The sequence below is a fragment of the Manacus vitellinus genome, unplaced genomic scaffold, assembly GCF_001715985.3.
Source record: "Manacus vitellinus isolate BGI_N305 unplaced genomic scaffold, ASM171598v3 scaffold_2_pilon, whole genome shotgun sequence".
NCBI classification, from domain to species: Eukaryota; Metazoa; Chordata; class Aves; order Passeriformes; family Pipridae; genus Manacus; species Manacus vitellinus.
In genome coordinates this window covers 52,497,292-52,517,135 of record NW_021940208.1, presented here as the reverse complement: position 1 = coordinate 52,517,135, position 19,844 = coordinate 52,497,292, and the positions used below count along the sequence as shown (strand labels likewise).

Here is a 19,844-nt window from a genome sequence, read left to right as displayed (position 1 = left end):
ATTAACAACACAAGTTCCCAATTTAACAAATGGAAGCAAGACAAATGCCAACCTCATCCTGGCTTCTTCCAGCTTTATGATTCACAGTGTAGTAAGCTGTTGCCCTTGGTCTTTTGGAAATAGTGCCCATGTGAGAATTTTAATGACAATGCAGTACTGCTTCTGGTCTGTTCTGGATATCTGAGGGGTTTGATTTCTTTATCATGGAGGAGAATCTGATGGTCAAGCAAACTGGGTCTATTCTGCCCCAGGGACCTGTAGCTTATTCACCTCCACTCGATGGCCTGTGTACTTCCTCACTCTTAATGCTTAGCAATAGATTACCTGGCACAGAGACCCAAAATCAAGGAGAACACCTAAACAGTCTGGAATCAGCAGGGAGAGGAACCAAGGAGGTTTCTGGTGTAGCACCATGGGAGAGGATGGGTGGTAGGAAGAGGTGATATGACATATTGCTTAGATTTTCTGTGTCCTTTAGCATCACTGCCTTGTAGGTGAATGGCCACAACTGCTTTCCTCTCCAGTAAGCTACCATATTTTGGCACTGGCTCTGATTTCAATGCCTCCAGCATGGGAAACCAGACTTCCTGCCTGCCTGTATTCAGAAACTTTGTTAGTCCTTTTCTCAGGTCTTGCCACGCTTCTACAAAAAAAAAAAATCACCAGTATGCATGACCTTTTTATTACTATCCTTTATCCTTCTCTGAAACTGTCAGCAAATTATTGCTCATACGTTGCTTCATAGGAATTACTTATGCATATGCTTTGAATCTCACTTGTCCTTGAAGTAAGTGTAGATTACGTTAAGTAAAACTACTTACCCGTAGATATCAGACAGAGCCCCAGACAGACAGTGGGCCAAGACATAGAAGGATGATAGTGGCTTAAAAACACTATAATTACTTGCATTCAATAAGCATGGCATTTTCCCAGAGCTGTCTCTGTGGATGTTTGTGCTATGTATGGCTCAGCAAGGTAACAAGGAGAGGACAAGGTCTCTTGCTCCCTTCTGCTGTCTAACCTGCTTAAAAGCAAGATTTTCACTGTTCTCAGAGATCTGAGATCTGGATAACAAACTGACTATCCACTCCCGTTTTTTGTCCATAATAAAAAAACAGCTATATTGTCTCAATTCTTGACCATGCTGTCTGCCCCACAATACTGTTTTGAGTAGTTCTCCTTCAAGAATCTGATATTCCAGATGGGAACAGTTTCTGTAAAGCAGTGTTTTTCACAAAGGCCATGAAAAAAGCTCCAAAAAAAAGCATGGGAAAGGGGTCAAGATAACTGATAATGTTGTTATGCAGTGACTAAACAGATCTTGAACTGTAGTTTTTGAAAAGGTGATTTGTTTGCACTGCCCAGTCTTGGTCACGGTATCTGCACACACTTCCTATTAATAAGTAAAGTGCAAATTCATTGATAAACAGTAAAAGAGGAGTGGCACTCAGTCTCGCACAAGTCTTTTGTACAGTATATTGCACTTGTAAATATACAATCAGTGACAAATTCTGAAAAGACAGTACTCTTCCAGGGATTTTTTTAAGCCAAATCTACCAGGACCTGAGATTACTAAAGCATCAGTGATAATAATTACAATGAGGAACTTCAGTTGACTTCAGACACACTTTCAGCTTCCTCAGACTGCCATCTGTAACTTAACACTTTATAACTGAGGGCTATAGCTGACTTTAGTCAGAAAAATCAAGAAAGATTAGGGCACTAGAAAAGCCTGTGATCACACAGATGTGAGAAAATAAGAGACTCTGGTTTATTCGGCTTTATGCAAGTCACGTGATGTAATTAATTTCAACTGCTTTTGGTTGAAACAGAAACTTCCAGTAAAAGATTTTAATGATGTAATAATTACCTTTTTCCTTTCATGATCCTTCTAACTATGCCTTAATTTATGATGCCTTTAACTAGCATACATGCATCCTGGGGCTATGATGGATGCACACTTATTTAAGCCAAAAGATAAATCTTAATGAAAGGGATTTTTAACACAATAATTAACATGTTTTTTGATCATCATAACAGTAATTATTAGAGACACAAAAATAAAATCAGATCTCAGAAGAAACCATGAAGATCCTAAATAGGGTGGACTAGCAACACTGCCCTATTATTTTGCCAAGAAATGATACATCAAAGTGGCAGGAGTGAATCATCATACACTACTGGGAACTACACCCAGAGAAACCATGAGACAAAAATATGAGATGCACTAACCTCCACCGTAAATTGCAAATTATAATCACACAGCAGATAGTGTGCAACATGCTTTTTCTCATAGTTACCAACCTATGCTCTCCTTATGCCTCCACAAACATGATAGCTCATCAGATAAAGAAAACAACGGAAGAACCACAAAAGCGTAGGCATTTTGGCTTGATATGAAAGGTCCATTTATTTTAAGAAAATGTTTTTACTCTGAAGGATTATAAGCTCTCAATATGTGTCAAATAACCCAGTCGAGCAGCCTTGTTCTTTACAAACGTATTACCTCCTAAAACCCCACTTTTTAGTGGGATTATATACACCTGATGGGAGGCAAAACCAACAATGAAAGGAGCATACACACTCTTACCTGCTGTCATTCTCCCCTTAGCAAATATTACTAGCACTCAGAATTTTGCTCAGCTATGAAATCATTTTGCCCATATACACGCGCAGGCAGACTGTAACTTGCAGGCAGCCCTTTTGCAATGACAAACAGTAAAGATGTCAAACAAAGCTGAAAACGCTTTTTAAAGAATATGCTATTGATTTTACCCCTGAGTCAGATTTACTTTAGGAATTAGATTCATAGAATCACAGAATGGGTTGGGTACAAAGGGACCTTAAAAACCATCTGCTGTCGTGGGCAGGGACACCTACCACTAGATCAGGTTGGCCAGAGCTGCACCCAGCCTGGCACTGAACACTTCCAGGGATGGGGCATCCACAACTTCTCTGGGCAACCTGTTCCAGTGCCCCAAATAAAAAAAGTTTAACAGTACACATGGAAACCTCATTTAAAAGGAGATAGCAAAAAGAGAGGAATAAAGAGCTCCTTAAAGAAAAGGATATAGTATGGTACCTTTTCCAGTCAAAGTTTCTTCTTTTATTTTCCTCACTGCTTTTTGGCCCGCGCTTTCACTGTTTCCAGCTGTGAAAATACAGAAAATAGAAAATTAGCAATGCAATCAACTTAAAAGTGTGAATATAAGCATGCCACTGTGAAGTGCTAACTGCAGGGTAAAACCAGCATGAAGTTTTAGGTGAAAAGGTGTGCTTCGTAACTGTCAGGCAGCAGAGGTTTTCGAAGAGGGCTATACAAATGCATTGCTGTTCATACGAATTCTGCCTGTTTATCTCATTTATTCATATAAAATAGGACCATCTGCTGGCTGGATCAGCAGATTTGAGATGTAAGTCTCTGAGCCAAGTGAATTGTATCCCATTCAGATTCTACAAGAGCTTCAAGTGTCCTGTCCTCTCTGTCACAGTGTCACAGAATAAGATGAAATTGAAAGGGCCCTCAGGAGGTCATTTGGTTCAACCTCTTGTTCACATTAGCATGTACATGCTTGTATTTACTCTAAGATGTTAGAAAATACTTTACAGTGCTATTAAACTGATTCATGTCATCTCACAGAGAATGTGTTAAAAAAGTGGGAGTAAGCCCTTTGAGACAGAGCATGTGTGATCCATCACCTGCACTAGCTGAAGGCTCAGAGCACTGAATGGAGATTTTAGGGAACTCCCAACCACTTTGAGGAGCTAATGCACCCTTTTGAGGATGGAGTTTTAGCTGTGCTTCTGCAGTAAAAAACAAGGATTTCAAACACATCTCTTTTTTCACGATATACAGGAAAAACCAGTATTTACATAAATTTAGGTAAAATAAATACATTTAGCATTCCAGACACTGGAGAGAAAATAATTCTCACATAAAATCTAGAGTTATACACTTTACAACTGTTCTCTATAAGTTCCATTAACTATGGGGTTGTATTATTCAGACTGACCAAGAAAGAAAGAAAGAAAAAAAGAAAACAAAGCAGATATTTGCAGTATTTTCTTCTTGCTGATTTTTTACCTTTAAAACCATCCAGCCTCGTACAAAAGAAAAAAAATCAGTTTGATGTTAATTTCCAGACATAGATGCAGCATCAACAGACAAACCCTCCAGTGAAACTGCCATTTCTGGGGAAATCTGTGCACAGGCTTTATGGGCAAGAGATTAATTTTCCTCACTGTTCCACCTCAAGAAGGGTACTAGAGTAGGATTTCAGTGTTTTACTATGATGGATAGAGCCATAACAGAGATAAAAATACTTTTGTACCAATTCTGTGAAGGTTTTATTTGATTCCTCTTTCATTTGGCACCCCTCAAGCAGAGATCAAGCTTATTAAAGCCTCCAGTGTCTTGATTTAACTCTCAGTGTGTTCATTTAATTTGTTCTTTTAAAAGAGCTTGTGTTCACAACAAATTTTAATTTGCTTTATTTTGCTGTTATATAAATGGTTATTCATTAAAGCTCAGCGTCTTCCAAATGAGCTCATTTTATTCATATTTGCATATTTTTCACCCTAGACCACTGGGGAAAAAAAAATTATTTTGCTAAACAGTCACTTCAGATGTCTGTTTCCAGCCTGATACAACAGAGAGTTTGAAAACCAGATACTGAAGGCTGGAGTATCACAAAATTGAAATAGCCTCAGTGAAAACTGCCACTTTAATGGAGGCTTTTGAAATCCTTCTTTCAAATAAAATGCTGTAAGAACAAATAAAGACACTGTAAAAATGACCAAAATCCTTACAAAAAGTTCAAAGACACCTATATCAGAAAGATACCATAAAACTGCTTCTGAGAGTTAGGTTAAGGAAAGCAGCACTCCCTTGCTGCAGATGGGTGGGAGAGGAAAGGAACACTGCACTGTCACAGTTTCCCTTCTAGCATGTCCTTCTGGGATCCTCTGTGCAAAGTGAGTGGTAGGTGTGAAAAAGATCAACCTCCTTTTAAGTGCTACATTAATTATTCAAAATTTAAAAAGAAAAAGTCACCAAGCTAAAACAAACAGTTTCAGGTTGGGAAAAGTCAAAACTAATTTGCGTCTTCGAGATGGAGTTGGGTCACTAAAGAGCACAACCTTCAAGTGCACTGAACAGGTGTGCAGCACCCTAAACAAAGGAGGAGGATGGTTTACTATATACGGATCAAATTCTCACCACTGTCAGCTAGACTGGATCCTCGGTAGAATATTTGTAGTGATTCTTTAAAAAACTTTGTGATATATAAAATAATCCTCTGTCTGAACTTTTTTCAATGAGTCACCATAATTTTCATACAGTCCACATACCAGAATTTATCCATTTTAAGCAGTAAAGCATCTGTAGCATAAGATCTGCCTACTCTGAATTCAAGTGGTTTGTAGGAAAGGGTAAGAAAGGGAAGACAGATCATGTTCTTTATGCAGTGAGGGAATCTTAACAAAAGCTTTGAGAAAAAGGCATTCATTGTTTTGGGAGGCTAGATCATCAAAGTACCCAAAACTGTAAAAACCTTTCTTTTCATGCTGATTTAAAGTGTCTGTTGGGAGCTCAAAATAGATATAGTTGTCTCAAGAACTGTTTATGCAAGCTGTTCAGAGCCCTATCTGATGTTTTTCTTGCCCTTAGCCCCCACAGAATAATGAAAAATTTAGGTGAGGCTGATTCAATAACAATGCTGACTACAAGCAATTCTGAAAATAAAACTAATAACATAAACATAAATTTATTTTAAATGGATGCATCTGTATAAAATCAGATGTTATTTCAGTGACTTACAAAATTCTAATTCTCAGTAAAATACTGAAACTTGTGCTTGGGAAAAAAAGGTAAATATATTTAAATACAGCTTTTAGTCAAAAAAATTTACTCTTCAACATTCACTTACACAAACACCACAAGTCAAAGCACATTGATATAAAGCCACCAGTGAAGTACATAGAAAAATTCTGATCAGCAGCAATAGGCTCTGGATCTTATCCTAAATGTCAGCCTCTGTCATCTTAATCACTTAAGTAGATCCTAACTCTGAAAGTTATTTCAGGGATTTCAACAGAATTATCACAGAGATTGCTAAGTCTGAATAAGGCTGGAAAAAGCACAGCCCATAAAAAACCCAGCATGGGCTAAAAACACATTATAGCTAGTTAAGGGGTTCTGATACATCTATATGTATTCTTTATATAATATTTTTAATTTTTTTGAATGTGAATATTTCTCCAAAAGAGTAATTGCTACTCACACCCTGAATTTATGTACAAAATTGATCCTGATTAAAAAAAGCAAGATTCTTTCCAATTGGTGTTTTGCAAAACTAGGAATTTGAAATATTGACTTTCAAGGGAATGTACTGCAAGGCATTATAAAGAAATTTAAAATGGTCTATGATCAACGATAGAGCCTGTAAAGCTTACAGTTGCCTGGAGAGAATAAACCCGCAAATTTAAAAAGCCCTCACTTACCTAAGCTGTCAGGGGAAAAATTTCCTGACTTTCAGTAAGATAGCACAAACCAAAGACAAATAAAAACGTTTTGAGATGAACAACTAGAAGACGCAAACCAACCAGCATGCAGTGGTCCAGAGAAAGACCCGACCACTCCCCCTTGAAGCCTGAGAGCTGCCCTGTGCACCAAGGCACCCCTCAGCCTGCTAAACCCACTGCAGTGAACCCGGGGAGGAGAGGCACGGGTGAGCCTCCCAGCTCTTCCAAACACTTCAGCTGCAGGCAAGTGCGATCCCCCCATTCACCAGTGCCTGGGGAACCGGAGATAAACACCCATCCCCTGACTTATGTAGCCATAATTATGTATCAGTTAATCCCTGAAACAAAGCAAACAGGGTTTGCAGCATGGCCCATGGCCCTCCCCACTGCTGACTGAAGTAAACAAAATTTAGAAGTAGTGCCCATAAACTCTAATGTATGTGTGCATTACCAGGAAAAGCTTGGTGGTACAGTAATAACTTCCGTATAAGTGTATCCTGTCTGATTAAGGAGTTGCAATGGGTGATGGTTAGGTGTCTTTGTGCCACAGAATATAAAAAAGTTTCCAAATGAAAATTTGAATTAAGGTGCCTGAGAGTAGCATAATCCTCATGATCGAAGGGGAGCTGATTTCACTGGAGCGTGAGCCCAAACACAGGGCTTGTGAGGGCACCCAATGCCTCAAGAGAAAAACAAAATCCTATCAGCTGGTGTTAGGACGATTACAATTTTATGAGTGTGCACAACAAATAGCACATGCCTAAGAGGGAGGAATGACTGCCCCCAAAAAACCACTGAGGATGAGAAATTTGAACTCATTACAATATGAGCAGGTTTTAAAACGAATTTATAACATCTTCAATAAAAAGGAATGCAGATCTTGTGTCTCACCTGTAAAATGTTTAAGGCATGAATTTCAATAAAGCTAGGTATAAGGATGTGACCAGGTATTAAAAAAGAATTAAGAAAATGATACAAAGCTTCCTTATGTCTAGATACCATACATCTTTTGTCATGCAGTTCATCATACAGCAGTCACAATTAAATACATGCCTTTTTGATATGGAAGGTGAAAATATTGTTGTAAGTGTTCCTTTGAGAAAAGAAGTAAAACTGAGCAAGGGAGAGAATGTCGGTTTGCAACAAGAAAAGAAATCCTCATTCTTGCCCTAGGTTTCTGCAACCCACCTGTTCCAACAAGACATTAAGAGTGACTCTGTTTATCAAACCAAAAGTACATCTAAACAAGTGCCCTGTTTCCAACAATAATCTATAGCAGGTGCTTAAGGAAGAGGTATAAGTGAGAGCATTAAGTCTAGGAGTGGTATTTTCCAATACATCCTCCCAGAAGCAAGAAGTTTCAGAGATTTCCTGACTCAAAGATTGCACATAGTCTCTCAATGAAACAAATTGCACTTTCAATTCATTCAAGTGTTTGGCTGCCAAAGGGTTCTGGGACAACAGGCTCTGTTATTTCATGACACACTTAATTACATTCAAAAGGTTGCACTTCAGTAGTTTGTTTGTTGTTGGAGTTTTTTTATTTTGTTGGATGTTCTCTACTTTGTGCATAATAAGACAAGGAATGACAACTTCTCATTTATTTTCATACCATTCATCATTGTATGATACTACACCTCAGTCATCCGTTGGGAAGCAGAAGAACTTTTGTTCTGTGCCCCACCTTGTACAAAGCTATCACATACTCCACACCATCACTCTTTAGGTTTTTTTTCCAGTTCAACCAGACTTCTCTTGAGTATGTACAATAGGATGAACCAATGGTTTCTACAGAAGAAGAGGGACGCTTCCTGTTCTGTTTTCATCTTCTTTCCTGCTAAGCAATACAATTTTATTTGCCTTTATGACTGTCATTAAATGTCGATGATGTTATGCAGAGAGCTTTCAACAGTAAATCACAATATTTATTTAACTTTTTGGGTGTTGTAGTTAATTTAGACCCTATTCTTATAAATACATAGGTGTGGCTGTTTTTCCTCATATGCAGTATTTGCATTTACTAACACTCTGTATTTATCCATCCCTTCATAACCTGGTAATTCAGTATTGGGAGATTATTCCCCATTCTTCCCAGTAGTTTTCATAAGGCATCTCTGGACATCATCCAGTTCTACCCCTGCTACAACTGGTGGCTCAGCACCATGTCCAGTCAGGTCTTGAGTATTTCCAGGGATGGAGACTCCACAACCTCTTTAAGCAGCCTGTGTCAGTGTTCGACCACCCTCAACATAAAAAATGAAAAAAGAAAGGAAAAAACAAGTGGTTTTTTTCCCCTTTAAGTATTTATGCACATGGAAAATGTCCCCCTGAGCGTTCTCTCCTCTTCAGAGTAAAAATACAGCTCTCTCAGCATCTTCTTGTATGTCAGAAGCTCAAATCTCTTAATTATCAATAGTCAAATTCATTTGACTATCCTAAACACATTTATACAAAATGCATCATTTCACTGTTCACCCTGCATTCTGTATCTATCTTTTATAAATTTGCTGAACATATGTCTATGGGGCCAGGAGTATCTTTGCTCCAGTCTAAAGCTGACAAATAACTCCTCAATATTGTTTTCTGTCTCCTACTCCATTACTAATCTACAAAAGATCTTTCTCTTATCTCAAGACAAGCCAGGCACTTGAAAATCTTTTGGCACAAACCTTACCAAAAGTTTTTCAAAGCCAAGATTAAATTCATTCACACAGTTGTTGAATACTTCAAAGCATTTAATAAATGCTTAGTGAATAAATTAAGCAAATGTCTAGAAAAAATGCACAAACTCTTCCAAAATACATCAATACATAATTTAACTCTTCATTTTTTTAAGTGCCTGACTTTTTTTTCAATATAAAAAACATACTCACTGGACTATGCACAATGTCCTTCCCAAAACTGCCCAACGCTCATATTTGCCCACCTTACACTTCTCCTATTTCTAGGATGATTTAAGGTCCTATGCAGCAGATACTAGTCCAGAAATATTTTTATGGTTCTGAAGGATTTTGGTTTTAATCACAGTGCCTTGTTTTAGACTGTTTTAACTTCTTTTCTGATGGATAGTACTGTATTTATACTGAGTTTGTAATAATATCCATACTATTCATAAGCACTCTATCTTTTAGCTGCCCATTTTACATGCTTCTTCCGCGACAGTGAAGAGATTGAAGACTTCAAGCCCATTTGGTTGCTCCTCATAAGGATGTTTTTCTATGCCTCTGATAAGTTTGTTTTCCTCTAAACCCTTTAAATTTTTATACTACCCACTTTGGAAGCCTAATAGTCTCCCTGTAATCCAGGTGGAAACCTGCTGAGCCACTTGGATCCTCACAAGTCTATGGGACCAGATGGGATCCACCCAAGGGTGATGAGGGAGCTGGCAGAAGAGCTCGCCAAGCCGCTCTCCATCATCTACCAACAGTCCTGGCTCACTGAGGAGGTCCCAGATGATTGGAAGTTGGTAAATGTCACGCCAATCCACAAAAAGGGCCAGAAGGAGGACCCGGGAAACTACAGGCCCATCAGCCTGACCTCAGTGCCTGGCAAGGTTATGGAGCAGATCATCCTAAGTGCATCACACAACACCTACAGGATGGACAAGGGATCAGACCAGAGCCAGCATGGGTTTAGGAGGGGCAGGTCCTGTCTGACCAACCTGATCTCCGTTTATGATCAGGTGACCCGCCTGGTGGATGAGGGGAAGGCTGTGGATGTGGTCTATCTGGACTTCAGCAAAGCCTTTGACACCATCTCCCACAGCAAATTCCTGAAAAAGCTGGCAGCCTACAGCTTGGACAGGGGTACTCTCTGCTGGATTAAGAACTGGCTGGATGACCAGGCCCAGAGAGTGGTGGTGAATGGTGCTGCATCCAGTTGGCGGTCGGTCACTAGTAGCGTCCCCCAGGGATCAGTGCTGGGCCCAGTCCTGTTTAATATCTTTATTGATGATCTGGATGAGGGGATTGAGTCCACCATCAGCAAATTTGCAGATGACACCAAATTGGTGAGGAGTGTTGATCTGCTGGAAGGCAGGAGGGCTCTTCAGAGGGACCTGGACAAGCTGGAGAGATGGGTTGGTTCCAACAGGATGAGGTTCAACAAGGCCAAGTGCCGGGTCCTGCACTTTGGCCACAACAACCCCCTGCAGCACTACAGGCTGGGCACAGAGTGGCTGGAGAGCAGCCAGGCAGGGAAGGGACCCTGGGAGTTTGGATTGACAGGAAGCTGAACATGAGCCAACAGTGTGCCCAGGTGGCCAAGAAGGCCAATGGCATCCTGGCCTGGATCAGGAACAGTGTGGCCAACAGGACCAGGGAAGTGATTCTTCCCCTGTACTCGGTGCTGGTGAGGCCACACCTGGAGTACTGTGTCCAGGTCCGGGCCCCTCAGTTCAGGAAGGATATTGAGGTGCTGGAGCAGGTCCAGAGAAGAGCAACGAGGCTGATGAAGGGACTGGAGCACAAGTCCTGTGAGGAGAGGCTGAGAGTGCTGGGGTTGTTTAGCCTGGAGAAGAGAAGGCTCAGGGGAGACTTCATCACTCTCTACAACTCCCTGAAAGGAGGCTGTAGCCAGGTGGGCCTTGGTCTCTTCTCCCAGGCAACCAGAAGCAGGATGAGAGGGCGTGGTCTTAAGCTCTGTCAGGGGAGGTTTAGATTGGATATTAGGAAAAAAAATTTTTACTGAGAGACTAATCAGACATTGGAATGGTCTGCCCAGGGAGGTGTGAATTCACCGTCCCTGGAGGTTTTTAAGCTGAGACTGGATGTGGCACTTAGTGCCATGGTTTGGTAACCACGGCAGTGTTGGATCAAGGGTTGAACTTGATGATCTCTAAGGTCCTTTCCAACCCGACTGATTCTATGATTCTATGAAATAGGCAGAACAGAACCCAACATAGTATTTAAGGTCCTCGCCCACAAAGGATTCATAGAGTTGAATTAACTCATGTTGTCTGTTTTGTTTGTTCATTATATAACAATTTCTAATACTTATTTTGGTTTTTACAAGCTACTGAGCACTGAGTTTCACAGAACGATCTATTGTGACCCCAGGATCTATGTCCAAAGTGATGATGGTCAATACGGAATCCATAATTTCTTTTTCTGAATTTTTTTTCCCCACGTCCATCACTCCACATTGATCTACACTGAACTGCACATGCCTTTTAAGACTCAGCTTCTTATGGTCTTCCTGTAATTCCTCACACATCCCTGGTCTTTATTACCCTGAATAATTTAATACAGTTTGAAGTACTTGTCACTTCACTATTTGCTCCTCCTCTAAAATTACGTGTTAAAAGCATGGGTTCTAACACATATCTCTGCTGAACTCCAAGGATAACACCCTCTCTACCAAGAAAATAAACATTTATGTCTGTGTTCTGTCTTAACATGCAAAGTTATTGTATGAATGTAATGGCATTTGTACTTATCTTTTGGGCTGTGTAGTATCCTGAAAAGCCTTGAGAATTTTGCTTTAAGGTTTCTAGAAATCCAAACAAACCATATCAAGCCAAATCTCTCTCATTTTCCTGATGGTTGAGCTCAGTAAATCAAAGTATTTTACTATATAATACACCTCTACAGTTGATTGAGTTCTACTTCAGATTACTTCCCAAAAGAGATTTCTTATGCTCTGTCTTTTCAGATGTTTGTCACTATTTTAATAATAGTTTCAAATGTCCCAAGGAATGCTGCAATGAATTAGTTCATAAATAATCAGCCTTAAACCACTGCCAGTTATTTAAAGGAAAAATTCTTTTTAAAGCAAGGACATGATGGTCTTCAAAGAGAAATTAGGAACTAAAGTGTTTGACAAAATTCTTATGTATTTGAAAGACTGTGTGTGGCTGTGTGCACATGTATAGTGAATAAATAACAGACAGTATTGTAAGTACGGTTTTTCATAACCCTGATTACAGTGTACTGATATGCTAAAACCTGAACTGAATGACAATTATAAAGCAATCTGCATACATTTTCTTAGTGCTCATACCAGAAAAAAGAAATCATCACCCACTTTTAATATGCTGGTAACATTTTGATACTTCCTGACTAACTCTAGAACTCATCCAGGGCTAACAAAACCTGGCTAAAATTAGGAAGATAAATACTTTTCTAGAAAAAATGATAACTCAAGCATCTCATAGATCTATGTATAGTAAGGAAAGACTATTAAAGTAACCCATAGAAATTTTCAGTAATTGAAATTAAATCAAACTGTCTTTGAAAATGAACAACTGCACCATCTTGATAGGATTTAATTATCCCTGTAAAGTCACTTTGTAGTATTATACAAGAATTGTCTGATTTATAGTGCAGAGAATACAGCTTGAAAATTGGAAACTAATGTGAATGAAAGAGGTGGCAGACCTATCTCTTGCTTGGCCTCCTGCAGGTCTTACAAACATCACATAGAAGTGCTGAGTCTGGTGATGGAACTACATTTATTTATGCCATAATTGTAGGGCTCAAATAAGTCACCAGAATACATATACATATACATAAATATAATGAGATTGCTTCCTTCAAAGTGTAAGCCTGTCTTAGAAAACTGCGACACTGATATACTTGGACACTAAATGTTGATAACACTGTCCTGAACCTGGTGTTTTATACCAAGCAGCATATGTGTAACATTGTCAAGCTGCACATCTTTTGATTTTCCTCTACCATTATCAGGAAGGATCATCAAAGCTTCTATATTAAATATTCTCATATTTTACAGCCTTCTTTTATTAATGTACTGAGGGAAAATAAAAAAAAAGAAAAATCAAACTGAAGCTCCCTTTTTCGAGTCAATGATTTTAACACGCACTCACAGAATCCTCATAAAATTAATAACCTGTGATAAAGGATGGAAGGAATAGGAAGAGTTTAATCAGTCTAAATACAGACTCACAAAACTGTGGCAGACACTGTGAACCACAGCTGAACCTACTGGGTTTTAATAATGAGGGTGGGGGAGGTCATAGAAATGTCTGGGATATCTTGATTTCCAATGTCCTTATTGTTAAGAGCATATTTATTTGTAAGTGCACACAAAACAACACCTTCAATATCAGTCACCACTCAACAGGCACCAAAAACGGTGTGGCATTTACCTTCTCTCTCTGAAAATGAAATTGCAACCTATCGAGTAGTAAACTACATAGGAGGGAGCAGAAGCTCCCTGTGTGGCTCGACTCTGAAGAATCACCACTGGCATCAGCTTTCCCTACTAGGGGTTCACTGTCTGCCATGAGATTTTCCTGAAGTAAAAGCCAGGCTGACTGTGAGTAATCATATTGCAGCCTGCCAAAAAATCTCAATGAAATTTATCAAAAAAATGTGCAGAAAATTACTTTCAACATTTCAGCATTCAGCTCAGCCTCTTTCCCAGAGGGAGGCTGAGGGCAGGGTAAGCAGCACCCACAGAGGGAACCATTGGTGGGAGAAAGGAGTCTTGTGCACCAGCACTGGAACAGGAAAGGAATAAGGTGTAAAAGCAGTGTGCAACTGCTTGCTGAAAAGGCTCTGAGTTAACACACTGCCTTTTCATACAGTCCCTATTCATGTTCCACAAGGTAACATGCTTTCTACTTATTTGTTTTCCTCATTCCATTGGTAGATTGGATTTAAAAGGAGGTTGCTTCAAATATTTACTCCTCTAAAATGTCAAACTGAGTCAAAATCACATCCATCACAAAGGGTGAATCATTTTTTCACATCAGACATTCAGGTTTGACTCATTTGCCTGCTGCAGGGGTATCATTTTTATTGCTAAAGTTCCTGTAATGGGAAAGAAGCATTCAGTGAATGAGCAAGATTGACTGTAAGCTACATGTGAGTCTTCCCTGAAAGAAGAATTCACATCTTTCTAACATAAGTTCATGTCTCTATACAAACATAGGGTGAAAACATTTCTACAGGAGAAAGCTTGAGCATACTTGCTGTCTTATTTGAGCCTCGCGTGGCCTGAAGCTGAATGTGCTAAAGCATGCCAATGTGCCAGCAGGTGTTGTAAGCATACTCTGAACACTTGGGCCCAACAGTTAGGAACAAGGATGGAAGGTCATTGCATTTAATGTGCTTTTGAAACTGTTTTGATCTTGCAGCAGGAAAAAATCCTGGGACTATCCATTCTACTGACTGGGTTGCTTTGCTCTGAGAATTTCACAGGCAAAGAATATAGCTGTGACTCACAGGGCTTGGTGTTTAGGTCAGAGTTTGCCTGGAAGAAAAGAATCAGTTGGAAATCTTACTCATTAAATGCTTCCTATAATTAATTCGTAATGCAAATAGTAAGGTTGATACAACTGAAGAGTGAATGGAAGTGTATGTGTTTTTAAGTACCAGAAGAAAGAGCAAAGCAAAGTGTTAAAAGAATGCCCTTTGATGAAAAATAAAGGACATGTTTAGAGAACACTGTTCCTGTGTTGTTTATGTCAAGGCCACAGCACAGAAGACTTGCCACTCTTGATGTAGATGGCCATGCACCCTGCCACCAGGAGGATAACATCCAGGTTGCAGCATATCACCCATACCATTATTTTTCCTGTTAGCCCACACAAAAAATAGGCTGTAGACATAGCCTATATATTTCAGACAAAGAAAAACGTACTAAGAGCTGGTGAACAATATAAAAGATCCCAGAATCACAGAATGGTTGTGTTTGGAAGAGAGCTCTGTCCAATCTCCCTCCTAAAGCAGTTTCACCTAGAACAAGTTGCAGAGGGTCGCATTCAGATAAATTTTTAATATCTCCAGGGACAGATTCCACAACCTCTCTGGGCACATCTGACCATCTGAACCAAAGAGACAGGATAAGGACTTAGTAGCTGCCATACATTTTCCCGTACTCAGGTGATGCTCATCAGACCACATGAGCTCACACCACATCTTGATGCTTGTGAGAGTATGGGAGTAAGCGTGAGTGAATGAGATCTATGAGGGAGTGATTGTGAGTTGAAAAATTTCAGCTTATTTAGAGATTCTGTACCTAAACATCACACTCCCATTCCCAAAACTCTCACACTGAATTTTGTTACACAGAATATCCTAAACCTTAAAGGATATAAAATAAATCTTAAAAAAGAAGCAATGTTCTATGCTTCCGTGACCCTACACAAAGAGAAGAAAATTAGCCTTTTTGTTTTCCCACTGAGAACATTTTTTGCAGTCCACCTTAAACATGAAAAGCAATTTTACTGAAATATTAATGCTGACATCATAAGCTACATCTAGCTACATTAGCAACATCAAGCATCTAGCTACATACAGCAGTATCTACTTGCATTTTGCAGATTCAGGTTTTGACACATCTATTAAAACATGTATGAGTAAGTGGTATTCTGCATTACACTAGTACGATTCCAGAACAACTCCATTAGTGTTACTGACTGCACTAGAATAAAAGTACATGGCTACTATGCTCTCATTCATTGTTTGGTGGGGGTTGTTTTTTTTCTTAAAGATGTGTATACAAAACCTTAGAGAGAGCACATTCTGTATAAAAGCTGAACAAAATGGTATCACCAGCTTGCTAGTGTATAATGAAATAGCAATCTTCAGTGACTTTACGATGTGAAAGTTACAGTGGTTTAGGTAAAAATCTAATTCAAGAAAGATAAAGTGAACAAAATGTAGTGTTTTAAACATGTAAGTACTCATGTTACATACTGATTTAGTAGATATATTAGTGCATAAATATGTACATGTAGTAAAGAAAGCTTTGAAAAATAGGAAAAATGTCTCACTAATACTGTCTGCAGTAGAAAGAAGATATTGTGCACACAGGACATTTTTTGAGTTCCTATAGAAATTCACGTATCCTAATTTCAGATGTCTCAGTCTAACATAGGCACCTCCAGAAGGTGAGTTGCCCACTCTGTCTTAGACTGACATGACTGAACCTCTTAAGGTATTTATTTCCTTGCCTTGCCTACAAAGGACACCTACAGTGACAAACTGAGAAGTAAACGTGCAATTTTTACATAGATGAAGTTATAAGGGCCCTTACAACTCTGCCTGTATAACACAGATCATCCCCCATTAAACACTGTAGTATTCCTTCAAGGCTTTCATTAGTTCTCCTCTTAACGAACATGCGCCCTAACGCTGAGGCATAATCCATCCTCAGTAACAAGAAAATAAAATATTTGTGTAATATCCATATTTTTAAGGTTTTTTTATTATTTACTTCTTATATAAGGTAGTAGAATTCTTCCAAGTTCTGCAGAAAAAAAATCCCATCCACTTTTTTTCTAAGATCTTGCAAAGCAAAACATAAATCAATTTTATTTGTGTTAAGTGCTAGCAAAACACTCTCCTGCCTTCCCCTGACATATCTTTACTTATGCTGGAAAGAGAATACTCCTTAAAAGAAAAAAAAAATAAACACTTTCTGAAACAAAAAGTTTATTAAGAAAATAATGACTTTACCTATTATCACATGCATGCCAAGTCTTGCCAAATGCTTCACAGTTTGGTAACCAATTCCTTCAGTTCCTCCAGTCACTATAGCAACCTTTCCATTTTGTGTAGGGAAAACTATATGAGGAAAAAAGAAACAATGCAAGTTTAGTTTGCAATAGTAACACAATTAAGAAGTTAAGATGTATTTTAAAGAGTATATATTAAACAGACCACTCAAGCCAGTCCAGTAAACAATCTCAGAAGCAAACTGCATAGAAATAAAAACTATGGAGTATCTGCCATTATTTACTGCACTATAATTTTCCAGTATGAACAGTTCATGAAAGACTGAGGTTGACAACACAAAAGGCAAACACCCACTTCAGAAATTTTCTCATTTCTATTTGTATGCATTTTGTCATCCTGCAGTCATCTGTGCTTTAAAATTTCCATCATAACTCCGTTAAAGAGCAAGGTGACAGCAGTTACAAGTCAGCTCAAGGACAGTTTATGCGTACAGGGAAAAAAGTTCAATCAGCAGCATATATCCTGAAAACTTCTTCAGCGACAGAAGACTGGCCTCTGCCAGTAACATGAAGGAAAGAGAAAACATCTCAGTCAAAGGTGACGCATCTAAAGGGCAGGAGGCAGCTGACCTAATTTCCCTGCATAGCTGAGCACTTTCTCTCCTGGAAATCACTGGGTCCTGAGCCCCAAAGAAAGGAGTAGGCAATTTTTTTGCAAGAAAACCTCCATCTGCTTTTCCCACCCCCACCAGCCTCTGCCACAGAAGTCAGCATCCTCGATACCCACTGTCAGCCCCACATTGCCTCAACCTCAACAAGCACTCCTTAACCCAGGGTAACAGACCACCCAGCAGGCAGGGTATGCTCCCAAACTCTCTCTGCTATAGGGATGGCTTAGGCACAGCCTGTGTCTCCTGCATCCCTAGGCAGCCCTTAGACTTGCCAAATGAGCCAAAGAGTGGCTGGAATGGTCTCCCAGCAGGGTGGCTGCCATCCCAAGTACAAGCTCTCACGCTGAGTGCAGGTTGCCCAGCACATCCCTCTACCATGGAGGGAGTCTTGCAGCCAAAGGAGAGCAAAGGCAGGATAATGTAACTGCTTGGGGAAGGCATTAATTATGTCAAATATCAACTACAATTTTTTTTACGAGGTGGTAAATGCTTCCTGTGAAGCATCACGTGGTCCTCAGGTGACCAAGGTGAATTTCTGTTTGCTTTTGAGTAGAAGCTGTGTATTTGCACAGGGAAAATGGCACTGAATATTTCATTTTGCTCTGGTGCATTGTCTGTAGGCAATGCTATAGATAACAAATGTTCAAAAGATGCCAACTCTCATCTATCAAAGGACTTTCTATTTTGATTTCTAGGTTTTTAGGGGATCACTTTGTTGTACAACACAAACTCATATTTACATGGTTATGAAACGCAGGCCTAGCACCGATACAAGCTGCTTTCTTCACAGCAACTTCAAAAAAGACCCAGGTTTCACCTTCTCTGAAACATAGTTCTTTACATAACAATAACAATTCAACATGAATTTCCATTCTCTTCAGGTAACTGTGATTCTTTCCATCCACGCAGAGTGGAATTGTTTGCAAGTATTTGAAAGTTAACTCCAGTTACAGTGATATCCATGCACACAGATTGTCCTGACATATGCCACTCAAACTAAACAAAACTTCACCAAGAGCTTTCCTAAGGGGTTTCAGTTTAGTCATAAGCAGCCCTGCAATATCCACCAAAAATATTTCTAATCACAAACTCTAAATAAAATGCCCACAGGTCCAAAAGAAATCTCCTCAAGAGAAAATGCATTCTTTTGGGCCTGAGTACCTTCTCCTCCTCTTCTGCCTGCCCATGCCTCCCCTTGCTTCCTGTCTTCTCACCATACTGCTGACCTGACATTTGGATGTCATACGTTGCACACAGGGGCTGTCACTCATTTCCATTAGTGCACCACTATATCTACCTATTGAATAAGAAGTAACATTTTAATGGAAAATTATTCACTTAGAAAAAAATCAATGGAACAAAAGGAGAAAGACAAGTCAGGACCGGGGAAGGGGCAATGACATGAAGGAAAATGAGAAGTCAGAAGTCAGATAAAGGATATTACTCTGATGAAGTGGTGCTTAGCAGAGGACAATGAAAGAAAATGCCCAGTCCTACCCTGTCCATGAGGCCTGCAAAGAAAACGAGAATTTTTTGGTCCTAATGGCCACTTAAATCAGCTACACTACCAGCCTGCAATGAAGAGCATGACAGATGGACAGACTCGCTCAGCTGCAGAGACACGTTCTGTTTAAAACAGGTCTGCTTGTAGCAGCTAGCTCCAAGAACCCAAGAAAGCACCCAGGAAGGGAGTAATAAGAGCTGCAGACACACAGATAAATAGACATTTTCTGTTTTATTTACAATGGGTACAGGACACAGCTCCCACATAGCATGGTTTTGAACAGACACAACACTGCATGGCACATCTCAGTCTATCCACTCACTTCAGTCAAAATGGGAAATGCAAACATCTTGGGGGTGGGGGAGAACCAAAAAAATTCCTCAATTAATTCCTAGGTTTTATTAATTTTTAAAATGTGTACAGTTACCATCAAGTCAGATAGCTTAATGTAAAATGAATCTCCATGAAAATGAAACACAGATAATATTTACATCAATAAAAGTGGTAAAGATCAAATCCAGGGTTGTGCATGTGAGATAGTGGCAACTCTAGTGAAAGGCAGTTTATTAGTGCCTGCTCCCACTAGAACTCCAGTGTCATGTGGAGTTTGCAGAACATCCACCTTTCAAGTGTGAAAACACCTCTTCCATGACGAAACCCAATATGAAACTCAAAGTAGACCTGGGCTCAGCCTGGTTTTTAAGCAGATACTGGTTTATTT

General features: G+C 39.4%; 1 protein-coding gene across 2 annotated transcripts in view; it reads right to left on the bottom strand.

Annotated features, from left to right (window-relative positions):
• DHRSX (dehydrogenase/reductase X-linked) overlaps positions 1 to 19,844 on the bottom strand; it is a 203,943-nt gene that overhangs the window by 111,663 nt on the left and 72,436 nt on the right. For both annotated transcript variants that reach the window (XM_029960845.1, XM_018071192.2), the window contains exons 2-3: positions 16,950 to 17,057; positions 3,083 to 3,151 (exon numbers count right to left, since the gene is read on the bottom strand). In XM_029960845.1, the coding sequence (XP_029816705.1) occupies positions 3,083 to 3,151; positions 16,950 to 17,057 (177 nt within the window). The remainder of the gene's footprint in view (positions 1 to 3,082; positions 3,152 to 16,949; positions 17,058 to 19,844) is intronic.